The 24,297-nt window shown below is 33.4% G+C and overlaps 1 protein-coding gene and 1 long non-coding RNA gene across 6 annotated transcripts; one reads left to right on the top strand and one right to left on the bottom strand.

The window, feature by feature from the left end:
- Positions 1 to 575: 575 nt before the first annotated feature.
- LOC148603360 (uncharacterized) lies at positions 576 to 6,931 on the bottom strand. Of its 2 annotated transcripts, none has more exons than XR_015916775.1 (2): positions 6,662 to 6,931; positions 576 to 960 (listed from the first exon to the last, which is right to left on the bottom strand). It is a non-coding gene; the product is annotated as an uncharacterized LOC148603360 (long non-coding RNA). The 2 variants fall into 2 exon arrangements; XR_015916774.1 differs by lacking the exon at positions 6,662 to 6,931 and adding an exon at positions 1,861 to 1,935.
- Positions 6,138 to 22,072, top strand: LOC148603359 (inositol hexakisphosphate kinase 3-like). 4 transcript variants are annotated; one of them, XM_088553316.1, is made up of 7 exons: positions 9,422 to 9,640; positions 13,908 to 14,139; positions 14,928 to 15,130; positions 16,041 to 16,215; positions 17,486 to 17,571; positions 17,992 to 18,167; positions 19,022 to 22,072. In XM_088553316.1, the coding sequence occupies exons 3-7, from the start codon at positions 14,938 to 14,940 to the stop codon at positions 19,418 to 19,420; spliced, it is 1,029 nt and encodes a 342-aa protein (XP_088409442.1). In that variant the 5' UTR covers positions 9,422 to 9,640; positions 13,908 to 14,139; positions 14,928 to 14,937; the 3' UTR covers positions 19,421 to 22,072. The 4 variants fall into 4 exon arrangements, with proteins under 4 accessions (XP_088409441.1, XP_088409442.1, XP_088409443.1 ...); XM_088553315.1 differs by lacking the exons at positions 9,422 to 9,640; positions 13,908 to 14,139 and adding an exon at positions 6,138 to 6,263; XM_088553317.1 differs by lacking the exon at positions 13,908 to 14,139 and having other exon boundaries at positions 17,489 to 17,571.
- Positions 22,073 to 24,297: the final 2,225 nt, after the last annotated feature.

Here is a 24,297-nt window from a genome sequence, read left to right as displayed (position 1 = left end):
AATCACCATGATGGTCAGTATTTGCATACCCAGTGTGATCTTTTCCCGATCGCCCTTCGCCATTCCAGTAGAGTACTCATTAAATCACCGAAAATGTACAGGATATAGTCCTAATATTTCGCGCGCTTTACCGTCTACAAATTTGACCTGGGTCCATTTAATTTCTTGTTAAGTAAACATATAGTATGCAAACTTGAGTAGGTTTTGTGTCCATCGAAATCGGTCTTTGCTTTGAAGGTTAGAAAACTTATTTTAATAGCGATACATGTACATGTACGTAAATCTGAATTGCAAATATTGTGCATTTCAAAGAACCTTTGAACACATTAAGCAAAACAATTAGGCATTCTAGTATATTTTCTTAACTCTCTTTAAGCCACTGTCTGAATCTTTCAAAGATTGGTATTTAAATTTTTAGACCTTAAATTTTGTTTAATCAGAGAAAATTCGGTAGGAAAAGAAAAGTGGTATAATTAACAACAAATAAACCATTATTTTTCCTACAAACTGAACTCAAACTACTATACATGTATAAACAATAACAAACAAAATGTTCACACATTAAAATCGACTAGTACATATGATAACTTTTATTTAAGTAGGATCGATGTTTAGACGTGATGAGATAACATTGCTTTCTGTAAATAAGTCAATTTTTTAAAAATGAAAGTATGGCTAGCCTGAAATGGGGCAAATGATGTAAGTCACTCTTATTTGTTCAGGTCACTTCGACTTTCCACAAGCACTAGCAAAGCATATCTTTAATCTTTCATCGCAATAAGCTTGGCATAATGCCTGGTCGGTCTGGGAGCTGCGGTTACTGCAGCCGAAAAAGGTAGTACAATGGCTGTAATCCTGGGAACATCTTTCCATGCATCCGTTTGATGACGATAGTTTGATGTCTTCTGCAACAGCTAGGAGAACAGTGGTGGTAAGGATAACCAGCAGAGCAGTAAATGCCTACAGGACAAATGGTAACAAAAAATTAGTTTCATCCAAATCCATATTAGCTGGCATTATCAACAGTCCTTAATTTGTAAACAATGTACGTCGGTCTTTCGACTTAAAAATCCTCAAGCTTGAGAGAGTGTACAAATGAAACTTTAAACATTGTACAAAATGAAAAAAAAAAAATCAAAATCTACCTTTTATAATACATGTATAGGACTTATAGTACAATAAAGGTCTATATACTTGGTCTTTGTTGTATAGAATCGGCACTATTTTTATTTTATTTAGATTCGTTAATAACTTATGCTTTTGTTTGCGCACAAACTCCTTGTACAATTTTTGTATCTACGGATTCCGAAGACGACACAGACGGCAACTCCATACAATATACGACAGCAATATTTTTGGGGTTTTATTTTGTATATAAAAGAAAATTAAAGATAAAAAAAGAGTAAAGAGAAACGAAATGAATTAGAAACTAATGACAGAACAATAGAAAACTTGCAAGTCTGATTAACAAAAGATTTAATCTATCCATCAGTCTAATACGGAGGTGGATTGTGGGAGAACAATGCAGAAAAATAACACATAAACGTCTACAGACACATTAATAAACACCACAAAACCACAAAAGATGGTAAAAAGTATGAACAACAGATTTTCTTCCACATTGCATCAGCATTGAATCAAATGAAATACTGTTCAACTCGATCTTAATAAACAACATTTCACAAAGTTCAAGATCAACCGCGAACTTGATCATTAAACTGAACGAAAAATAATGGTATCTTTTGGGAAAAAAATAAAAATGATAAATGAAACACAGGAACGTAGTGTAAATACAGTTCAACACATTTAGTTGTATCTTCTCCATACGAAGCAACATTTAGTGGTTTGTGCAACACTTACCTTCATTTTTATATGTTAATTTGTCGTGTCGATGTATCTTGCACTGATCAAGTTAATGCAATGGTTTTAATGTAAGTTAATTCTTTTATAGTCCAGAGTAATTTACTCTTATCAAATGTCACCATTTAATCGCTTAGAAATTAAGTATTTAACCTTCATCATCAGCCCTTAATTTTTGAAAATTTGTTTTGTTTTCATCTGTTGTTATGACAATGTAAATATGGATAAAGGCAGCAATAATTCATGGTACTTATCCTATAATGGTATAGTACGATATTGTTCAGCACTGGAGTAGGGATTGAAAGTCTCGCTTACGTTTTTTTATTTGATCCGGAATATCGATCTTCTGTTGGAAGTATTCAAAAACCGAACTTGAAGAACGATTTCTATTTACATGTACATTTATAATATATACTTACGAGTACATACGATGCATATTGATCGGAACATTATCAAGTTTATCATAGTGTAAAAATAGTCAAGCGCCAATTTTCAACCATAGTACGTGTATGTACGTATTGATTCATGAAAGGTTTACTTTATTTTACGAACATCCACCTCAGTAGGAAGTAGGGAGACTAGCTCGTGAATTCAAAGGATCACATGACCAGATGCAATGGCAGATCCAGGGGGTATAGGTGCAGGAGGTTGGCACATCCTTTTATATTGGAAATGTCGTCATTTTCATGTATAAAATGAACAAAAAATAGTAAATAATGTCCTAGCACCTCTTTTTTGGAGAAACCTCAGCAAGCACCCCTCCTTATCAGAGTCTGGATCCGCCCGTGAGATGCCAATGGTATATCAGAGTTTCGACCGACTTTTATAAAGCTCTGTTAATAATAATTTTATGAAAATGCGAAAAGGGTGAAAATTACAGGTTTAAAGGCTAAAAACCACTAATTCCACTTTCCATAGGCTTCTATGCTAATTTCACAATATTCAATGGCTTCTCTGGACTTTACCTTAACTTTAACCTGCAGAGGACTATATATCAGCATGATTCTACACATGTCAGCTCACAATCCTCAGAATGGCATGTGGGGTTAGCAGACTTGCAGTGCAGTACTGGTCACCAGAAGTGAAGGGTCTATAAATAGCATGGGAAATCCAAGTGTTTTCACAAGATAGGGGTATATTTAAAAATCATTATGGAGATTAGGCTTCACATCACAAGAAACAAAATGCACCTATAAAATGTACAGAAATGTTTTTCCTTTCAGAAACTGTTTAAATTTTTTTAAATAAGATGAGAACTTTTTTCACAGCACTATGAGGAACAGGGGTGATTTCTGCGTAGGACTATTTTTGTTTGCGTACGTTCCAAATGCTCATTGGTTGAATTGGTGGTCTGTAACCTAAAAGGGATGATTACAGAAACAAAACAAAAAAGGAAACAAAAGCAAAAACAGAATCAAAACAAAAAGAAAAAAGAAATGTACTAAACAAAAACAGACAAATACAAAGCAAAACAAAAGCAAATATAATAATAAGTTTAAAAATAGAAGATCAGGCTGGGAAGTTATTGTAACGGTTTCGCCCTATTTCTAATGTTGTAATTGTGGTCCGTTATTTTACATGTACCTTATGTTACAATTTCAAGGATCATTCATGTCTTTTTAGTTACAAATATTGTAATTTGATAATACTTGTACATCCACAGAAAAAGACAATTATATATTCATTTTAGTGCAATACAAACACTCGAAAATTTTAGTACAATAATAATTATCTACAGCACCTGCCCTATGAATCAAGTACTAATTTCATTATTCTTTTATAAATGCCAAAATTCATCATTATACTACACGTGCATGACTTAAATAGGTGAAATTATGCTGATCATCTCAAATGTCACCACGACAGGTCAACTTTATCATATGATTTTATAATCATGTTATCGCAATAATTATTGGTACAAGTATGAATTATGGGCAGTTTAACCATTATGAAGACAACGTCAATTTTAATGTTGATAGACTCATATATTTTCTTGTCTCAGTATCATACTACTTCACACGCGGCTACCACTACTGTTAAATATGGAAGTTATGTCATCAAGATAAATAAAAGTCGCGAAAAATTATCTCGAAAATTTGTGATAATTTGGGTATATTGTCGACATAAATGACAATTTTATCTCAAAAAGTCACGATAATTTTTCGCAATAGTTAAGATAATTATGTCGACCGTTCCAGTTAATTATCACGACTTATAGAGAGTCATGCCAATATGTAGCCTCAACATAAATATTTCCGCGATAGCTTTTTACCACAATCATGACATTACAGCATATTATTGTGACAAAATGAAGACAAGTTATCTCAACTTGTCGTGAACGTATTGATATCTGTCGACATAGACTATCGCAATTTTATAGTTTAAAGTTATGAAAATGCCAAGTAGTGTCAGCTACAAAATGTATACATTGTGATAAATCATATTGACTTTTTTTTTGTGAAATAATGGAAGTCTATTTCTGTCATCGTGATAAAAAGAAGTCGCGAAAAAGTATCTCGAAAAATCGTGATAATTTGGGTATATTGTCGACATAAATGACAATTTTTTCTAAAAAAACACGATAATTTTTCGCAATAGTTAAGATAAATATGTCGACCGTTCGATATAATTACATGAATTATCGCGACTTTAAGGGAACCGACGACAACTTGTGCCTTTGACATAAAATATTTTCACGATAAATTATGACAACTTTATACTACTACAACGACTTAATGTGCTAATTATCATGACAAATCCTGATATATTATTTCAACTGGTGGTAAAAGTTATGATATCTGTCGACATAAACTATCGCAATCTGAGAATTTAAAGTTGTGAAAATGCCATGTAGTGTCAACAGCAAAACATGTGAGTTGCGATATATATTGTTGACTTTTCATAAAATAACTTGACGTAATAACTCGACAAAAGCTAGTTTTTTGTGGTAAGTAACGATAAATTATCGCCAAATTTCGCGTTCGTCGAAATAATATGTCAACAATTCAAGTTATTTCACAAAAAAGTCAACATGATTTATCACACGGCAAAAATTTTGTAGCTGACTATCATTTTTTGTTGTAGTATATTTCAATTAAACGATTTAAATATATCAACATCCTGTGATATAATTCGTCATTTACAAGTTTTCTTGTCGTATGTTAAAATTATATTGATATATGTAAGTCAAAATCTTATTGTTGATAATTTTTGTCGATATTCAAAAATCAACATTTTATATTAAACTTTTGTTTTATTGACAATTTATTTTTATATCGAGGTATAATCGGTATTTTGCCATAATTTTGATACGAAATGTCGACCTTTATAATAACAAAAAATGATACCTATACGCTTCCGTACTTCCATACAATGGCACAAGTTGTCGTCGGTTCCCTCAAAGTCGCGATAATTCATGTAATTATATTGAACGGTTAACATAATTATCTTAACTATTGCGAAAAATTATGGTGACTTTTTGAGATAAAATTGTCATTTATGTCGACAAAATACCCAAATTATCACGACTTTTCGAGATAATTTTTCGCGACATTTATTTATCACGATGACAGAAATAGACTTCCATAGGCACGCGATGTTTTTACAAAATATTTTTATTTTCAGTTTATATATCACTTGCCATAGTCCAACCTTACAATTGGTAAATCGACAGGTAAGTCGTAAAGTGCCAGATCTAAATAACAATGTTAACTACTTTGTCTTTCGTTAACGTCAGTCTAAATGAAAATGTACAGTAGGTCTTGTCTCTGAAAAGAAATGTAAAAAAATTGACTCGGGCACTGGTGGTAGTCGAAACCATCCGTGCCCCTAGTGACTGTGCACTATTTGGGAAACCAATCAATTGCACATACATGCAAATAGTCGGTGAAAAAAAACAAATTACAATTTAGTTTCTAGTAGACATGAAATCTGTTTTGATGATCCAGCCAATAAAGGTAAAATGTGTATAATTTCAAAGCTTTTATCATACCAGGTAAAAATGTCTAATTTTCAAAAGAGAAAAAAAAAATAGTACCTACTTTCACTTTACCATTCTTTATAAGAAACTATTAGGGTATGGTAATATTTTTAAAACATTGCCTTTCAAGATCATCCTTTAAATTAAAGTTCACAAAGTTCATTTAAACAAACTTTGGAAAGAATTTTTAGAATTGGACACAAATATCGATGTGGTTTTTAATAGTAGTATTACATGTATAGTTCCTTTCTGTGTTAATCCCATAGTAATTCCGCCATCTTTATTTCAAAGCGATATATTTGAGGCAGAACAACCGACAAGTACCTGTAGTAGATGTTGATAACGGCCGACCAGTTAGTAACTGCCCTGTTACATGTACCGAGCGGTCTATATGTTTTATCCAGGTGGCGGCGCTATACACTTTGTTAGTAAAATCATGCTCTTCCATTACTCATGGTTGATACATACTTGTTAATCTGTGATTTTTTTAAACTCTCTGTTGACAAACCCGTAATTTAAGTATATAGCGTGGGTAAATAAGGGCTTGATGGAATTCATCTTTTGGGACAAAGTGAGTTTTTTTTCTTGAACAGCTCCTATCTTATTTTACACAACATGAGCTTTGTGTAGTTATTTAATGATATGGCGTTGAAAATTTTGCCACCGCACATCTGCAGTGCCTGTGGTAGAATACAGTTTCGAAGATTACTTAACTTGTGGCGATACAACAAATGTCAATTTGTAATATCAAATAACTATTTTTTTGTAATAAATTAGAAATTTGTTGTATTGAATTAGTAATGTGTAAATCAACTTAATAACCTGTTAATAACATATGTTATAAAAGGTAAATTGCATGGCCCTAAAAGACTTCCGTACTGTTGATTTGACCTTGTAAACATAAGATTGTAGAATTTCAATGTCACTGGATTAATTCTGAACAATTTAACATTTCAACACTTGCAAAAAAAAAATAAATCTGGATCTATCCCAAACAAGATAAATTAGAGAAACCTCATTTAGTCAGAACTTGTACATGAGAAGACAACAACAAATACGTCACAATTGAACTCATACTTAATCACGTGCCATCATCTGAATCAAACGCAGTATGTATACATGTATAAACGCGCAATGAATTTACTATATAGCTACGCATGTGATACAGTGTAACTAATTCACGCTTTTATAAACTTTTATACAAATGTCATTTACGAAAAACCTTTTCAATGTTTGCAAGAGTCTTCGATCGCTGTTTTTCTTTATAAATACTATCTCACTGTTTCGAGTCAAACGCGCCTGTTCAGTCTCCCATCTAAAAAATAAACCGCGAATCATGCATGGCATAGGCGTTGGGAGCAAAACGTTTTGGTACTGTTTCTGACATAGGAACACGAAATGTCCCTCCCACCTCACCTAGCTTAAGGACCCCAGAAGCTCTGGGGTGAATGGTGTAAAATCCTGCATTCTGAGGATTTTGAGGCACTCTAAATAGGTTCCTGAAACAATATTTGTTTGGGGACAAAATTGATAAAACCAACTGAAAGATGCATTTTAATTCTGATAAAAATATTCAACAATAGAAATATTGATTAAGGAAATATGAAGAGAAATTATATGGAGAAACGCCACTAACATCGAGGAAAGTACAACAAAAAATCAATCGAAGGTTGCCACTAGGTCTTCAACATGTGTAAACCACACCTAGAAGCAAGCAAAGGACCCGACACAAACAGGTGACCAATCCACAGTCACGGCTCGATGGCAGTTTATTATTTAAACATATTTTTTAAATAAAAATATGCATATCTCTGACAAAAAGTTCCTGACTTTGGACCGACAGGCGCAGAACCTGCGGTGGGGTTTAACATGTTTTATTGGATCCAAACCATCCCCATGTTGTTTCTGTAATGCATTTCAACTAAAATAAATCTAAACTCTCAAGCCTTATAAAAAGCCATAAGTACGCAAGATATAAAATCAAAGTACTCATATACCGAATCAATTTATATCAATCGCTTGATTTTTGACGCCTAAAATAATCGTCAAATTGTAAAAATGTGGGATAAATGGAAAGTACAGGGATCGAATTCAAACGTATCTTAAACGTAACAAAAATATTCAAGGCTTATAGTTACTACAAAAGACGGTATAAATGTCATTAAAAATGATAATTACGATTAAAAACAAGAGGCGATTAAAAACAAAAGGCTCCAAGGAGCCTGAATCGCTCACCTGGTTAAATTTATGCCTGTCAAGGGCAATAACTCTAACAAGGAGTTCTCAAACAAATTTGACTCAAAAAGATTTTGGTAGGAGTCATCATGAAGATCATTTCATCAACTGATATTTTCTTTCTATCTATAATAGTTTTCAAGATATACAAACTGAAAATTTTAAAAATCAGTTTTACCTTTCAAGGGCAATAACTCTAATAAAGGGTCATCCAACAACTTTGATCCCAGGAAGACTTCCGTAGGCCTTACCATAAGGATCAGTTCGGGCCTTATAATAAGGAATTATTATCATTTCGACAATTGAAAGAATTTGGCTAAATCTAATGGTTTTGGAAATATATGATAAAAACTTCTTAATGACCCGTTTGTTCTATTTTAGTAAAAGCGGCCATGTTTTCGGACGTAGCAATAATCCCCAAATTTGAATCCAATTGGTGAAGTAATGTCAGAGGAGAAGATTTTTGAAAGAAATAATATTAAAAAGAGCAAAAAACGTCGAAAAAGGGCAATAACTTCAACATGATTTCACAGATTAAAACGAAAATTTGACCAGAGATAGATCTCACCTTGATTAACACTTTCATATGTATGTCAGAATTTGGCTGAACCTAACAGTTTTGGAGATATAAGCGAAATCTTTTGTTTGATCCCTATGCTCTATTTTTGTAACAGCGGTAATGTATTTGGATAAAAAAAGTCCCACATCTGTTCGACGCAGAATACCCTAAGGAAAATTCATACCAAGTTTGGTTCTGATTGGTTTTTTGTAGTTTCAGAGGAAAAGAGTTTCGAAAAATTGATAACGATGACGACGACGGACGCCAAGTGATGGCACTAGCTCATATTGCCTGTAGCCAGTTGAGCTAACTTGTTTTATCTCAGACATGAAACCCGCAATAGCATTCTCAAATCAAATATGTATTTCCTGAAAAATTCTCAGTTCCCAAAGTTCATTTTAGAAAACTTGAGTTCGTTTTATAAAACATGCAATACTCATATATGCATGAAACTAACACAACAAAAAAAGGCTAACGGTGAGCAATTTTTGTTCACTTCCATTAAATACCCGGATTACATCGCATTAATTCGATTTGTCCATTTTTACGAGTAATACTAGTCTCAACGGGAATAAGCTATAACGAGTTTAAAACAAACAATACACACCAGTTTGTATCGTTTTCCATTAGTGAACGTAAACAAACACACAGCTGTCACGTGGTTTCGATTATATGCTGTGTATTGCTTTGTAACACGTGTTATTTTTCCTACCGCTTTTAACAGGAAATATGCGACTTAATTAAATTGTATACATGTATAAAGATTGAACTTTGTGAATAGTTAAACTGATTACATTTATCGAGGGAGTATGCTTACGTGTATTCCTGAACCGGTATTACATGTACAAATAATAATATTTTAACTGAGGATTAAACATTAAAAAGCTTGATGCGACATTTCACTTGTAATGTTATAACAAAGATTTTACTTTGATAACGTGTGACACTAATGCAGCATTCTAAATTAAGTTGGGAAGGAAGGAATATGGACATTCAATGTTACTAGCGTATGTATTGATTAATACTAGTAATCTCAGCTACTGATGCTGTTAACTTTCTTCGTCTTCTATTTATATTTGTTTCATTGAGGTAGGAGTTCCATGGTGATAATCTCTTATAGTGTAGGCTGATTATATGCGAACTTACAACCTACATAATGTATAATGTCTGTGTATCTTTATTCTTATCTTTATAATACATCAGGGTGGATCCAATGATTGTCATAGAGAAAGGGTTCCAGATATAAAAGGCTATTATTTGCTCATGTTATGCCGAATCTGTGTACGAAATTTTTCAAAGTTGAAGAAATTAAGTGGAAAAAAAGGGGGGTGGTCGAATCCTCGGCCTGGACCCCACACCACTTCCAGATTCGCCTAGGCACATGCATTTTAAATGCCCATAACATTCACTTTCATTTATAAGATTCAGACAGGTACAGACTTTAGCTTGTCAAATGACTACAAAGGACTATAACGAGGTATTATAATATATGTACATTGAAAAGGCGTGTCCCTTTGCATCTTGTATCATCTCTAGCACTATCTGATTTTTGCATGGATTGGTACTTAATTTCTTTTTCAAAATAATACGGATCATTCAAATTCATATGGAAAGGGTATATTTACAGTATTATGTATACCTTTTGCATGGTTAAACGTTATTTAAAACAGGGTATTCTTTTTGTGCATTTCAATATTAAAAGTTTTTTTTGGACACGATAGATGCACTACAAGATATACCTTTGCATCAGAGCAACATTCATTTATATAGACTTCAATGGAAATTAATTGTTTGTTTGTTTGTTGGGGTTTAACGTCCGAACAGCAATATTTCAGCTATATTGAGACGATGTACATGGAATTGATGATAAAATGAACATGAAATGATGATGAAATGAAAAAGGGATGGGACACAAGGACAATGGGGTCGACAAATTTTGATTGCCACTGGAAATAGGGAGAGGTGGGTAGGGTCGGGCAATTAAGCCTCCTGTGGCGGAGCCCTATGGTTCCTACTCCGGAAGAATACCACAGTAGGGTTCTTAAACGTGTGAGGAACGTGGCATCTTTCCCAACACGGTGCACCACTATGGTTTGCGGTCAGGTTTTCCGTATTATAGCCTGACAACCCCAGCATGTAACACGCCAGGGGTACCCCATTCCACCACCTGGGGCACACATCCCAGTTGCTCTGTGGGCAGAGCGCCCTAGTTCTGAGCACTATTTAGTCGCCTTTTACGACAGGCTTAGCGCTGCTGCAGGCCTATTCTTTTAACCCCAGGACCTGCACGGGGCAAATGGAAATTAAAGAGGGAAATTAAAGAGGGTATCTTAAAAACAAGGACGATCTGATAATACTTAAGAGCATTTTACACTAAACAACCCACTGGATTTTGGTTTTAGGTAATAATAACCCCATTAATTTGAATTCATATCGTCCCAAATTTTGCTCTTTTCAATGTTCAGCTATTTTAAAGAAGAAGAAATCAATTTACTGTGAAAACTATAAATCATATTTAACTATCTTATTCTGTGTTCCATTTGAATGATTGTTTTGATTGTTGTACGACGTCAAACATTCAGTTTTATAAATATTGAAAACCAGTGTCCTGAAACAATTGTTTATTACTAAACCTAAGTCAAGTTGGAATTTCCAGATCTTTTTTCTAAGTAATATTATTTACCTCATCCAGAATTTCAAGACGATATTTATATGTTATAAACCCTCAAGTTCTCTTTTGTTGATATTATTTTGATTTATATTCGTCGACACATCAGCTCACATATACCTTTGAATCAGAACTCTTTTTACTTACATGTTTGTGTACAGTCATGTAAAAGTTGGTGCGAAATACGTGTACATGTATGTCGTTTCCATTCACTAACATACAATGTTCGTACCAAGAGTTATGTGTACTTTACGAATGAAAATTCGTGCATCATTTTCTTCAGCTACAAGTACATGCATGTATACATAAGATATGTTTCACCAGTAAATACATGTAACATATATTCCATAGCGTTGAGGTAATAGCTGTTATATTTGACATACTTCCACCGAGTTAAGTATCAGTCCACATAAAATTCAGACACTGCCAATGGTGAAGTGATTCATGGTGTAGAAAAATCCACCAACCATATGTTTTTTTTCAGTCTTCATATGCTGCTATACTTTCACAGAACGATGATCATTTCTGTATTCAGATCTCCACTTTTTAGTAATTCATACATTCATCTCCTGCGGAATCAACCTAATGAAACCAAATTAAGAACAATAACTCTTGCGAAGTGTCGAGTTCATGTACAATCTATACAATTTTTATCTCAAAAGCGCAACAACCAAATGAGAAAAAAAAAATACATCTGGTTATTGTGATCGGTAACTGAACAAGAAATAAAACTGAATTCGGTGGGTTTCTGACATGCATGAATCACCTGTCTGATTTTTAGAAAGACCGCTACTTAAATGTTTATAAGGGTTCTTTTATTGTCCAAATAAAAGCAATAACGAACAAAATGACCGACAAAATTACGGACATTTTTATACTATAGGGCATCAGTAACAGGTAAATTAATGCATGATGGATACAATTAAGTGAATAAATGAATGGAGGCCAGGGGCGTTCCAGAATTCCAGGTCTGGGTGGAGGTGCGTAAATAGAATTGATTCTCGAGGCAAAACAAATTTTGGTGGGGGTAGAATTGATGAAAAATCAAATTAAATTTCATTCTATAAATAATTTCCTAATCTTAAAGGGTAGAACGTCACCTTCGCCCCTTTGGATCTTGCTTATAGTTTTTCTGAGTTCAGTATTAGACGTATTGAATGCACTTTTTTATACGTCCTGTACACGTAACTTTTGATACGAACCTAGTATGTTGGTGTATGGAAAAGACTTACATGTATATCGTACCAATTGTTACACATAAGTAAAAAGTTTTCTAAAATTGAATATAAATTGTACCCTTAAGGGGAAAAACAATGGAAAACAACCTTTTTTGTCATGACAACGGATTTCTTTTTAATTTTGTACGTATGTGCAAATACAAAATGTACAAAAGTGTTGTGACAGAATCCCCATGAATGAAGGTCTAGTCCTGTCATGCGAGGAACGAGCAAACGAACATAGCGAATGCACAGACCGAATAACTATATGCTCTAGTCATGTTTGTAGGGCTTGCAAAACTGTTACAGGAACGTGCACTGATGATTCATATACATGTACATGTATCACATGCATAAGAATTATAGTGTTTGTATATGTACTTGTCCCAGTAATTCCACTTACGCGTTTGTAGCGAGCATTACTTCGCCGGTCATTTTATACATTTTCCTCATACATGTAAGTCAAAGAGATATTATACACTTTCTCTTTGTGTGGAGTGTTTTAGATGTAGGGCAAGGCCCTTTATCATTCATTTGATGAGCAACATTTTTTAACATCTTTTTATCAAAAATATAATGTAAACAGTGTAACACGATATAATTTGGGTAAAACACGGAAGTAAAATACATGTACATTTAATTAGTGATGCAGGTTCTAGAGGGTGTTGCTTAATCTGTACGATGATGGCATGCAGGTAGTACAAGGAATGTTTAAGTACATATACATATAAACACAGAAATGTTGTCACATTTTCTATTTTTCCTACTTAAGAAAAAGCCACATACATCCGGTTTTAAGATAAAAAATTGTTTTATCAACAAAGCAGAACGGACCTAATATCAATATATAAAAGAATGTTTCAAAAGTGATGTGTTCTAAATTGAAAAGTACTTATTATGTTTGAATGCTATACGATAGTTTAGAATTTGAATTATTTAGATAAGGTCCATTGTATGTTAAGAAAATAATTGCTTCCAATAACCTCGACCCGCTTATATTGACGGTAAAGACTAATCGTGTAATAAGCAAAATGTATAATGGATTTCGCATGTTAAACCTATGACTACCTTCTATAAGTGGGTTTCTCACAGAAGACCTACATGTAAGCAATGCATACATGAATGTTGGAATTCTGTTACATGTACATGTATACATTTTTGTGCATGTACAACAAATGTAACATCAATTATAACATATTTGATAGAATGAATATTTTCATAATACAAAGATACATGTAGTTGTGGAATGATTGCCAATGAGACATTCATCCACCAAAAGTCAAGCAACGAACTAGCCAAACCAAAAAGAAATTCATAACGAACGAAAATGTTGATATTGATAATTTAAACGAATATTCATGTAGCCTTCACGTTATGAGGTTTTATTAGTTCAAAATATGGGACAACTCGGCCGAAAGACAAGTCACCAATTTGAAGTTTAAAGAACCTAAGACAACATTCAGTTTAGATAAGTAATATATCTATGTCAATAAGGTCTCTCTATCTCATAACTTTACAGGTTATACCACTTCCTCATATAATAATTATTTCACGAACAAACCTCGTACAAAAATACGGAAAAGTTAGACCAAACTTAACCACATTTACGTCAAGCACATTGGTATGTTTATTCTAAACTAGATGTACCGCATTCCGAATACATAATACATGAATACAAGAACGATATTTATCAGTAAACATAATGATTGTTTATTTTGACTGTTTAGGGTTTAACTATGTAATGTTACTACACGAACTTTAATCTGCGCATGTATGAACTATTACGCATGTTATATCCATGTAACACAATACATTGAAATATCTAAATATCGCACATAGAAAACATAAATGTTCTCAAATATGAAGACAGGAAAATCTGCAATTAGTTTTTAAATTTACGTTTTTCTTCTACTTCAATGTTTTGGATAAAGAGGGCAAACTTGTTCGCCGAGTTACGTTAACTTATATATGAACTGTTACGTTTGAATGGCTTGAAGTTATAAAACTTCTGCCGTTTCGAGAAAAGCAGAGGACGCTTACCCTACCAGTGCACCTGGTCCATGCTTTCAGATTTTAGTGGAGTCCGAGTTGCTCATTTGCTTTTGTTACTTTGTATGTATGATTTTAGTTGCTTTTTGTTCTTTGTTGTGTATGACAGACAAACACAGCAAAAAACATAAAATAACCAAAATAATTCATACCAAGTAACAAAAGTAAATGAGCCACTTGGGCTTCACAAGAAAACTGGGATTGGACATGGTATTAATAAAATTTTTAAATAAGACTTGAAAATATTCAGCTATTTTTATTTCGACTCGTTACGTCCATATCATCTTTTTATAAAACATTTTTCTGCTTAAGATTTTGGTGGATTGTTACAAGAGTTCATTCATGTTAGTCTTATTTCAGTAACTAAACCATGATAGAAAATGATAGTTCGGTGCACGAGAGCCATTACATAGTAATAAACCCATTTGAGCACCAAGTTGGAGGTCATAAAGCTGTGCTTCAAATATCGAGAAAGTTTATCTGTAAACCACGTGAAGAACCGGAAGTAGAATTTTATAGTCGACTTCCTGATTGCTTGAAGGATTGTGTACCACAGTATAGGGGTTCGTATACACATACTTATATTACTTGCGAAAAAAATCTGATGTATATTTGCGATAATAGAATATAATTATTTACATTTGTGTACTCTGTGGATGACTAAAAACATATTTAACGATCGAATCGACACTACTCTGTAATTCCGGTACACCAACAAACCTTGGATGCTGAAAAAAATATATTTTTTTAAATATTTGCTGGAGTTGCGATCTGTGGATCAAAGTATGTGCTAGAATATTTTATTAGTCAGATACTATAAATAAGGGGCATTATCTCCTGAGGAATTTTGGCACGATTGGAACGAGGCACAATTATAACAAGTGTTATCTTTAAAAAAAGATAGCAGTAAAATTTTGCTTACAAATTTCTTCATTTCATTCAGGAAATAACACATGGCACGCAATTTCAATTTTCGATACAGTGTTTTCGAACGCCACTAAGTTATCAGTATTTGGCCAATCGGGAAGCAGAATTGCGATCAGGTGACTTGCGTTTCCATGGAAGAGCGTCTTTAAGGTCAAAGGATAAAAAGCGAAACGATACCGAATGCGTCGGAAAAATAGTAATGGTTAAATTTATTTTTAGAACCAGATCGGAAAAATTCCGACCAGATTCTTCATCCACTTAGTAATTATATAACTTTTCTTTTCTCTTGTGTAATGGGAGAGGCTGTGTAGTTGTGATTACAGATTTGACAAGGTTTTTTTTATACAAGTACGTCATCATTCCTATAAAATCCAAAAGACTTAATATTCATTCAGTTGTCTGAATGCTCTCAATACACAAGAAAGTATATACATGTGCGCTTCGTTTTTTTTTACAACAAAATTCATTTTTTTTGGAGGGGAATGACCTGTTATAACATTTTATAATATGAAAGTATAATTATTTTGATTTGCTTTACATTTTCAGGTGATGTCGATGTATACTATGTTGAAGAAGATGATGGGTTCGAGTTACGGGCAATAGTTCCTGCAGATATAAGGAAGGACATTGATAATGAGTCCAATAATGTAACAATGTATGTTGACGATCAACGTATTCCACGCATGTGTTCTGAAGTATCCAACATGTGTTCTACGTCAAGGTCAGTACACACAAGCGTTCACGAGAATTCGTCTTTTAAAACATTTTATACCCCCTCTAAATAGCCTTTTGTTGATTACATTAAGTGTACAGTCATGTGGCATTTATAACTTCGGTCGCATAAATCTTTGCTTTCTGTAATGGAATTTGTGTGAGAGTTTTTGCGTGGTCCTGCCTCAACTTTTTGCTTTGTCGTTAGATGTTTTTGTTGTTTTTTTACAGTTTCATAATTTTTCGTTGCACAAATTCCCAAAACCCTTTATTGGGACAAACGCATATGTTTTACCCAAGTGAACCATTTTCAGAACGGTGGCTTATCAACTACATGTACACTCCTTGAGACGTTCACGTTTCCTATTTTAGCGTTCGTGCATCGTTTATCGTGCGTTTACACGTCGTTTTGCGTTCTTTTAAACTCCGAATAAACGCACGATAGAAGTGTTCATTTAAACGCATGATAGAAGCGTTCATTTAAACGCACGCTGGGAGCTTTCGTTTAAACGCACGATACCAGTCTTCTTTAAACGCACGATAGAAGCCTTCGTTTATTTTTGTACTTTGATTATTTCCTTGATTTATCTGTTATTTTTTTTTATATTTTTTGCTATTATCAATTTATATAATATCATTAATTTTCTTTTCTATTTTTCTGTCTTCATTATATGTCAATATTATTATTTTTTGTCATTCTTCTATAGTGTGTTTATACGCACGATATTAGCGTTCGTTTATCGTGCGTTTGGTGAGCGTTTAGCGTGCGTTTGGGTATCGTGCGTGCAGGAAACCTAAACGTCTCAAGGAGTGTATCTGTTTGCCAAACGTCTTGCATGGTTGTTCTTGGGGTTTTATTATTGAGATGCCGATGCATCCGTATCAATTAAATTAATCATTTGTTTGATATAGAAGAAATAAGAGAATATCCAACGTGCCGAAAGTCTTTCAAGTTTTCATTTCCAGAGGGATATGCATGTACTGATTAAAGGAACTAAATGCCGTTAATACGGTTAACTCTTGCCAAATGTTCGATTGAACATATATTGGCTTATCTGTATCTGGAATATACTGTCGGACCCCTTACGTGTTGTTTGGATACTTCTTTGTCATTTCGGACATTAACAATTTTTTAACCGTGGAAATAACGCTTATACATTTTATAACGTCTATGTTCTTCTGAGTATGCTTGTTGCCTCTATAGGTTGCTTGTCCTGTATGTTGTTTGTCGATAATTTTTTTCGTATTAACTGTTGTGAACCACAATTTTTCTTATTCAGCAGAGAACATTTGAGTGATTGGAGCAAACAGTGCCTTGAACGGACGATGCACCAGTATTCATTGTGGTCAGGAAACAAAAGACAACGTATCCTTGAAATTTATTTCACATACAACGTAATGTCTGCATGGGCATATCCAGGATTTCAGATTATGGGGCGAAGGAAACAAGAACATTGGAGGGGGCTAGAATTTGTGAAAAATCAAAATTAATTTTTTTTTCCCAAAATTTTAAGGGGCTTGTGCGTGGCACGCCCGTCTTTGTAATTTGCATCGAAAAGCAAGTGCTCCATCATTATTTATAACTAACAATAGCTTAATACAGGTAAGAAGTTCTAACATTCTCATTTGAATTCTTCGAATCAGAAGCACTGCTGTCTAGGTAAATGTATCACTTATGTGTTCATCTAAAAGTGATTGGTCATGCTGGCATTTATTAAAGGGCTTATAGTTTTATTTTTTTAAACCGATCTTTTACGTTGTTATGTTATTCCTAAACTCTTCGTAGAATTCGTAGTACTCGAGAATTTGCTTTCTGACTTTCAACGTCCATGTGTTCTAGACATTAAACTCGGAAGAAAGCAGAGAGTTACAGACTGTACTGAAGAAAAAAGGAAGCTCCTAGAAAGTCGATGCGCTCGATCTACATCAGCAACTCTAGGGTTTAGAATATGTGGCATGCAGGTAAGATAAGAAAGGCCTTGAACTCAGTCTACTCAGGTTATTTTAGATCTTGTTTTGTGACGTTGTTACTTAAAGAGGTAGAATCGTAGATGTCGTAATATCCATTTCCCATCGGGTTTATTAAACAAGGGCATGAAGAGTCAAACATTGATAAACTCCTAAAATTTCAATAATTTCGTCTTGTGAAACACGGAGCAAACAAAAACTATGTATACCATAAACTACACTTTTTGTCATGTTATTAATGTACGTTTCATAATCTATCGGTATAAAAAATAACAACCACGAATACAAGCGTGCATAAGGTAGTGTAAGGTTTCACAATACTGAGTGTACACTTGTACCTGTAATAATGAGTGTACACTTGTACATGTATTTATCAAGTTATCTATGGAAGGCAACATATACATGTACATGATTCTTGAATATTCCTTAGGAGAATACTGTCATTGAGAAAAAAGTAAATGAATGTATAATTGCCTTAAGGAGGTAGACCTAGGGGAAGGGTCACAGCTCTTACGAATCATTGGAACGTTTGTATTCAGCATTTTACATCAATAGCATGTAAGCATCAAAGTAACTTTGACTGATTTCATTCTGTTTCAAATGAAAGATTTTCAGGCTTTGGTGAAATTGATAATGATACAAACATATTATTGATTTTCTAGAGTTATTTCCCTTACCCTGGGTATACTTCCTTAATTTGAATTGCTTAAGCCATAACTGACGTACAGGCACGAAAGTATTGCATGGCTCAGGCCGCTTTTTAAACCAACCTTTAATAGAGGTTTTTAGAGTAATATGTATTGTCAATGTACAAACTGTCATTTTTTATTGTTCCTCTGAATTTCAAGCTGTACCAGAAAAACACGAACGAATACATATCACAGGACAAATACATTGGTAGAAAGCTCGACAGTGATGGAGCGGTACTTAACCTGAAGCAATTCTACCATGATGGCGTCGGTACACGGACTGAAGAAATCGAACGGACATTAGACAAGCTCAACCATATTCACTCGGCAATCACTCAACAGAATGTGTTCAAATTCCTTTCCGTTTCCTTATTATTGATATATGATAGTACTAATACATGTCTAGTTGATGCGCGGTTGATAGACTTTGCTAACGCCTTTGTTCAACAAAACTCACCATCAACAGAAGCTAGTAGTAACATGAATGATGATTTGTTATTCGGGTTGACAAGTCTGATAGAAATATTACAAGGTTTCTTAGTGCCTTCTGCTGAGTAGTTTTGTTATAGTGTCTTCCTTGTTTTTTTTTATGTAAGCTTCATTTAAACAGAATGTGAGCAGTGGTCCACGTCTTGTCATTCACTTATCGTTCGGTTTAGATATTCCAGTCTGTCCGTCCGTAATAAAGTTATTTTTCGATGCTTAGAATTTTTTTTTCTCCCGGCGTTTAACACTGCACGGACTCGTTAAAACTACCACCGATGATAAAGTTTCTTCTAGAGTTTCCAGTCAGTTTACCTTTTTTAAAAGTATGTACAGATTTCATGAGAGGAACTGATTCTCCTTCAGCCCTTTCTTGATTTAAAATTTATTTCTCCGCTTTCTGTGGGAAAATATAACTGACGTAGAATCCATATTTACATTCAGTCATCATTGATGTTTATACATCTATGATTTTTAAGAAAAGTTTGAAACGATAAATGTGAAATGTTAGCTATCATCTTAAAGAAATCCAAAATAAGTGAAGAGAAGAGAATTTTTCTTTTGGATTATCGCTCTTTCGATATTTCAAAAACCATTAACACGCTATAAAGAATTATAGTTTATTTATTACTATTTATGGGACACAAATTTCATTTGCTAAAGAAAGACCCATTCCACTTTGAAATGTAATGTGACAGCGATGTCTTATAATTCATACAGTTATTTGACAAATGCAGTTTATTTACACACATAACATACTGCATATTTAATTTTTACAACATAGTTCAAGTTATCACTTGTGTGAGCTATGTTGCCTGTTCTCTGTTGATAATACTCGTACAGCTTAGGTACTCTTCAGTGTGCAATAGATACATGTATGTGGTACGTGTAGTTATTTTTGTACATGAAGATACACGTATAGCCTTTACAATCTGGTTGTGTTTGTGTTCTTTTATTAAAACAATCAATATTAATTAAGCATTTTGTAATCTGCATGATCAAATAAATCATTCTATAATAGAAATTACCGGTGATATGTACATTTATAATGAAATATAAATATGCAACAATGGCTCTATACTTCCGGGGTCTGTTCAACCATGAGAGATAATCCAAACTGTACGTACTGAGGGGAAGATAACTCTTGACCTAGCAATACATTCGCCTGTATTTTTGTGAATGGGCTCTGTGACTTTTATTTATATAGCGTTTTCAAAACTTCTTTTCCATATGGTCTTTTTATACTCTTTTATTTTGTTCATTCAAAACCCTGTTCAAGTAAGTACCCACAAATTTTCTATGCACAATAATTTGCATAATTATATTTGTACTTCATGTCAGTGTTTTGTGCAATTTTGGATTTGTTATGTTTTAAGTCTGGACCAAAATATACATGATTTGTATTTCCTCTACTCTATGTATATCATCTATGTAATTGCTATTTTTGTACGTTATTTCCTAGACAACTAATTTTATATCTGCTGAAAAAAATATTCTATTTTGCTCTATTTTTATGTATTTTACTGTCTTCCCTTTATTCATGCATTGTCGTTGTATTTTTGTCAAGTGAGACATGACGGTTTATGTTACTCATTCAGTTGTTCGACACTGAAGTAGCATTCTTTCTAACAATCATGGAAATTCTTTGATATGTGGTATACATAAAAAAAATGCAACGCATTTTCATTGTCATTTTTGTCATTTAGATGCTGTATGGGTTTATGTATAATTATTCATTCCGGTCTGAATAATTTACATCGAAAATCCTATAATTTCGTCATTCACAGAGTTATCTTTCTTAATTTTGAATTATTTTTAAGAGCAAATGTTAAATGAAAAGCTGTCTACTGTAAAATTTCAAAACAATTACAAATATATGTATGGACTTTCTGACCATGTACCACATTTTTTATGATTCTGAACTGGAGTGCTACTTTTGTACTTTTTTAAGCCTAGCATCCTGTTCTAACTACTCATCCTACTGCGTCGTTACGGCAGAGTAGATCTGGAGCCAGGATCACAGGCTATCATTACATGTACTCGGCCTTTTTGAAGAAAACGCCGATAAGTTCCGATTGACAAGTAATCCATTGACAACGTGATTGATTAGTAGGGTGTGCTGGGAATGGGGTAACATACTCGGTCCTGACTCGATGGTCTTATGGTCCAATAAATCTTCTTCTGTGATACTTTTTTATGCAGGTGTAAAAATATACATGTCTGTTTGAGGTTGAAGATATTTTGATTTTTTTTATATGAGGGGGAAATGATTAATTTTGCATTTTTCAAGCAGGCGGAGGATTGTTTTTTTGGTTTTTTTTGTATGCTTGTCTCTGTAAATTTGCTTATCGCTGTAGAAAAAAACTGAAATGCCATACTGCTTCACTTTTTACTAAAAAAACGATAAAACAAACAAACAAACAAACAAACAAACAAATAAATAATAAAAAAAAAACAAAAAACAACACAAACAAACAAACAAACAAAAACAAAAACAAAAAAACAAAACAAAAAAACAAATCAAAACAAAACAAAACAAAACAACAGAACAAAGCCAAGAAGTAAACTAAGTATCATGATAAAATCTCTTAAAATGGTGCAGACTTTAATAATTATTTTGGCATGTAGAATACTATTTTTAATACATGATTATATTGTTACCAATTATTTGCTTTGTTAATGGTTTTTACATGCTTGATAAACTGCCAATAAATAGACAGTAATTTATATTTATTCTATTTATATAATATCTAATGATACTAGTGTTACGTTAAATGAATGTTTTAATAAATATTTTTTTCTGAAAAAAATTATTATTTGAAAAAGAAAAGGTTCTTTAACGTGTATTCGTATTCTTTTAGTTTGCCCAGATATTGCAATCATGCAGCGCCGGATCCAGTGGAAAGGTGCAGGGGATTGGCACCACTCCTTTTTATTGCCATCACTTGGCCTCCGTCGTCGACGTCGTCGTTAATGAATGTTCCTTAGAGTATCCTGCACAAATGACCTTTTGAATTTTTGATCGGTAAAAAAACATGACCGCTGTTACTAAAAATAGGAAGTAGGGGTCAGACAGTAGATTTTTGCATATATCTCCACAACCGTTAGATTTAGCCAAATTTTGACTGGGTTAAACTATTTAGCACGATGAAACCTATCTGTGGTCTAATTTCTGTGAAAATCTGTTGACCCATGTTGGAGTTATTGCCCTTTTTGGACGTTATTTGCTGTTTTTGATGTTATTACTTTCAAAAATCTTCTTCTCAGAAACTACTCTACAGAATTCAATGAAAGTTGGTATTTTTGTTTTTTAGCGTATCTTTAACAAAATGACCGTTTGGATTTTTGTTCGGTTTGGAAACATGGCCGCCGTTACTAAAATAGGACATAGGGGTCAGATAATAGACTTTTGCATATATCTCCAAAACCATTAGGTTTAGCCAAATTCTGACACGGGCTAAAAGTATTCAGCATGATGAGATCTATCTGTTGTCAAATTTTGGTGAAAATCTGTTGACCCATGTTGGAGTTATTGCCCTTTTTGGGCGTTTTTTTGCTGTTTTTGATGTTATTATTTTTAAAAATCTTTTGTCAGAAACTACTGTACAGAATTCAATGAAAGTTTGTATTTTTATTTTGTAGGGTATCCTCAACAAAATGATAGCTTGGATTTTTGATCGGTTAAAAAACGTCCGTCTTTACTAAAAATAGAACATAGGGATCAGACAGTAGTTTTTCACATATATCTTCTAAACCGTTATGTTTAGCTAAATTGTGATTGGGGTAAAAGTGTTCAGCATGATGAGATCTATCTCTGGTCAAATTTTGGTTTTAATCCGTTAAGTCATGTTGGAGATATTACCCTTTTTCAATGATTTTTGCTATATTTAATGTTATTTCTTTCAAAAATCTTCTCCTCTGACACTACCTGACCAATTGAAACCAAACTTGGTATAAATGTTTCTTGGGGTATACTGCATAGAACTGTGGGGATTTTTTATCCGTCAAAAACATGGCAGGCGTTACTAAAAATAGAACATAGGGGTCAGACAATAATGTTTCGCATATATCTCCAAAACTGTTAGGTTTAGCCAAATTCTTTCAATACCTGAAATGATCCATATTATTAGGACTACATCAGGGATAAAAGTTGTTAGATGGCTCCTTGTAAGAGTTATTGTTCTTGAAAGGGGAAAAATGATTTTTTTTAACAGTTATCAGTCAATATCTTGAAAACTATGATAGATTAAAAGAAACTTTCAATTTTTGAAAAGATCTTAATATGATAAGTCCTAACAAAGACTTATCGAGTCAAAATTATTGGACAACTTCTTGTTAAATTTATTGAAAGGCAAAATTCAACCAGGTGAGCGATTCAGGCTCCTGGGAGCCTGTTGTTTTATTATTTTTTTTTTTACAGTTTTCAGCCTATATCTTGAAAACTATGATGGATAGAATGAAACTTTTATTTGCTGAAATGATTCTTATTATAAGACCTACCAAAGTCTCCAGGGATCAAAGTTGTCAGACGACTCCATATAAGAGTTCTTGTCCTTGAAAGGCAAAAAAATTACGTCTTTTCCAGTTTTCAGTCAATATCTTGAAAACTATAATACAAATGTAGATAGAATGAAACTTTCGATTGGTGAAATGATCCTCATGATAAGTCCTATCAAAGTCTTCATGGAGTCAAAATTGTTAGACAACGTCTTGTTAGAGTTATTGCCCTTGGAAGGCAAAAAAATTAACCAGGTGAGCGATTCAGGCTCGGAAAATTTGTCAGCTTCATGTGTAAAATTGACAAAAAAATGCAATGTCTCGATACGTTACATAACAACAGATCTCCACAAAGTTTGAAAATATATTTAATTGGCACTTCACTAAAAATAACTCGACACCTTGTTAGTGGGGTGTAGGGGTGTTTAGTACATATTACCTATAACCAACGAAAT

This window comes from Perna viridis, chromosome 11 (assembly GCF_037379345.1).
Source record: "Perna viridis isolate PV_CMFRI_1.1 ecotype Kerala chromosome 11, ASM3737934v1, whole genome shotgun sequence".
In the NCBI taxonomy this organism is placed as follows: domain Eukaryota; kingdom Metazoa; phylum Mollusca; class Bivalvia; order Mytilida; family Mytilidae; genus Perna; species Perna viridis.
Note: the sequence above shows the minus strand (reverse complement) of the source record. Positions and strands in the feature narration are given on the sequence as shown.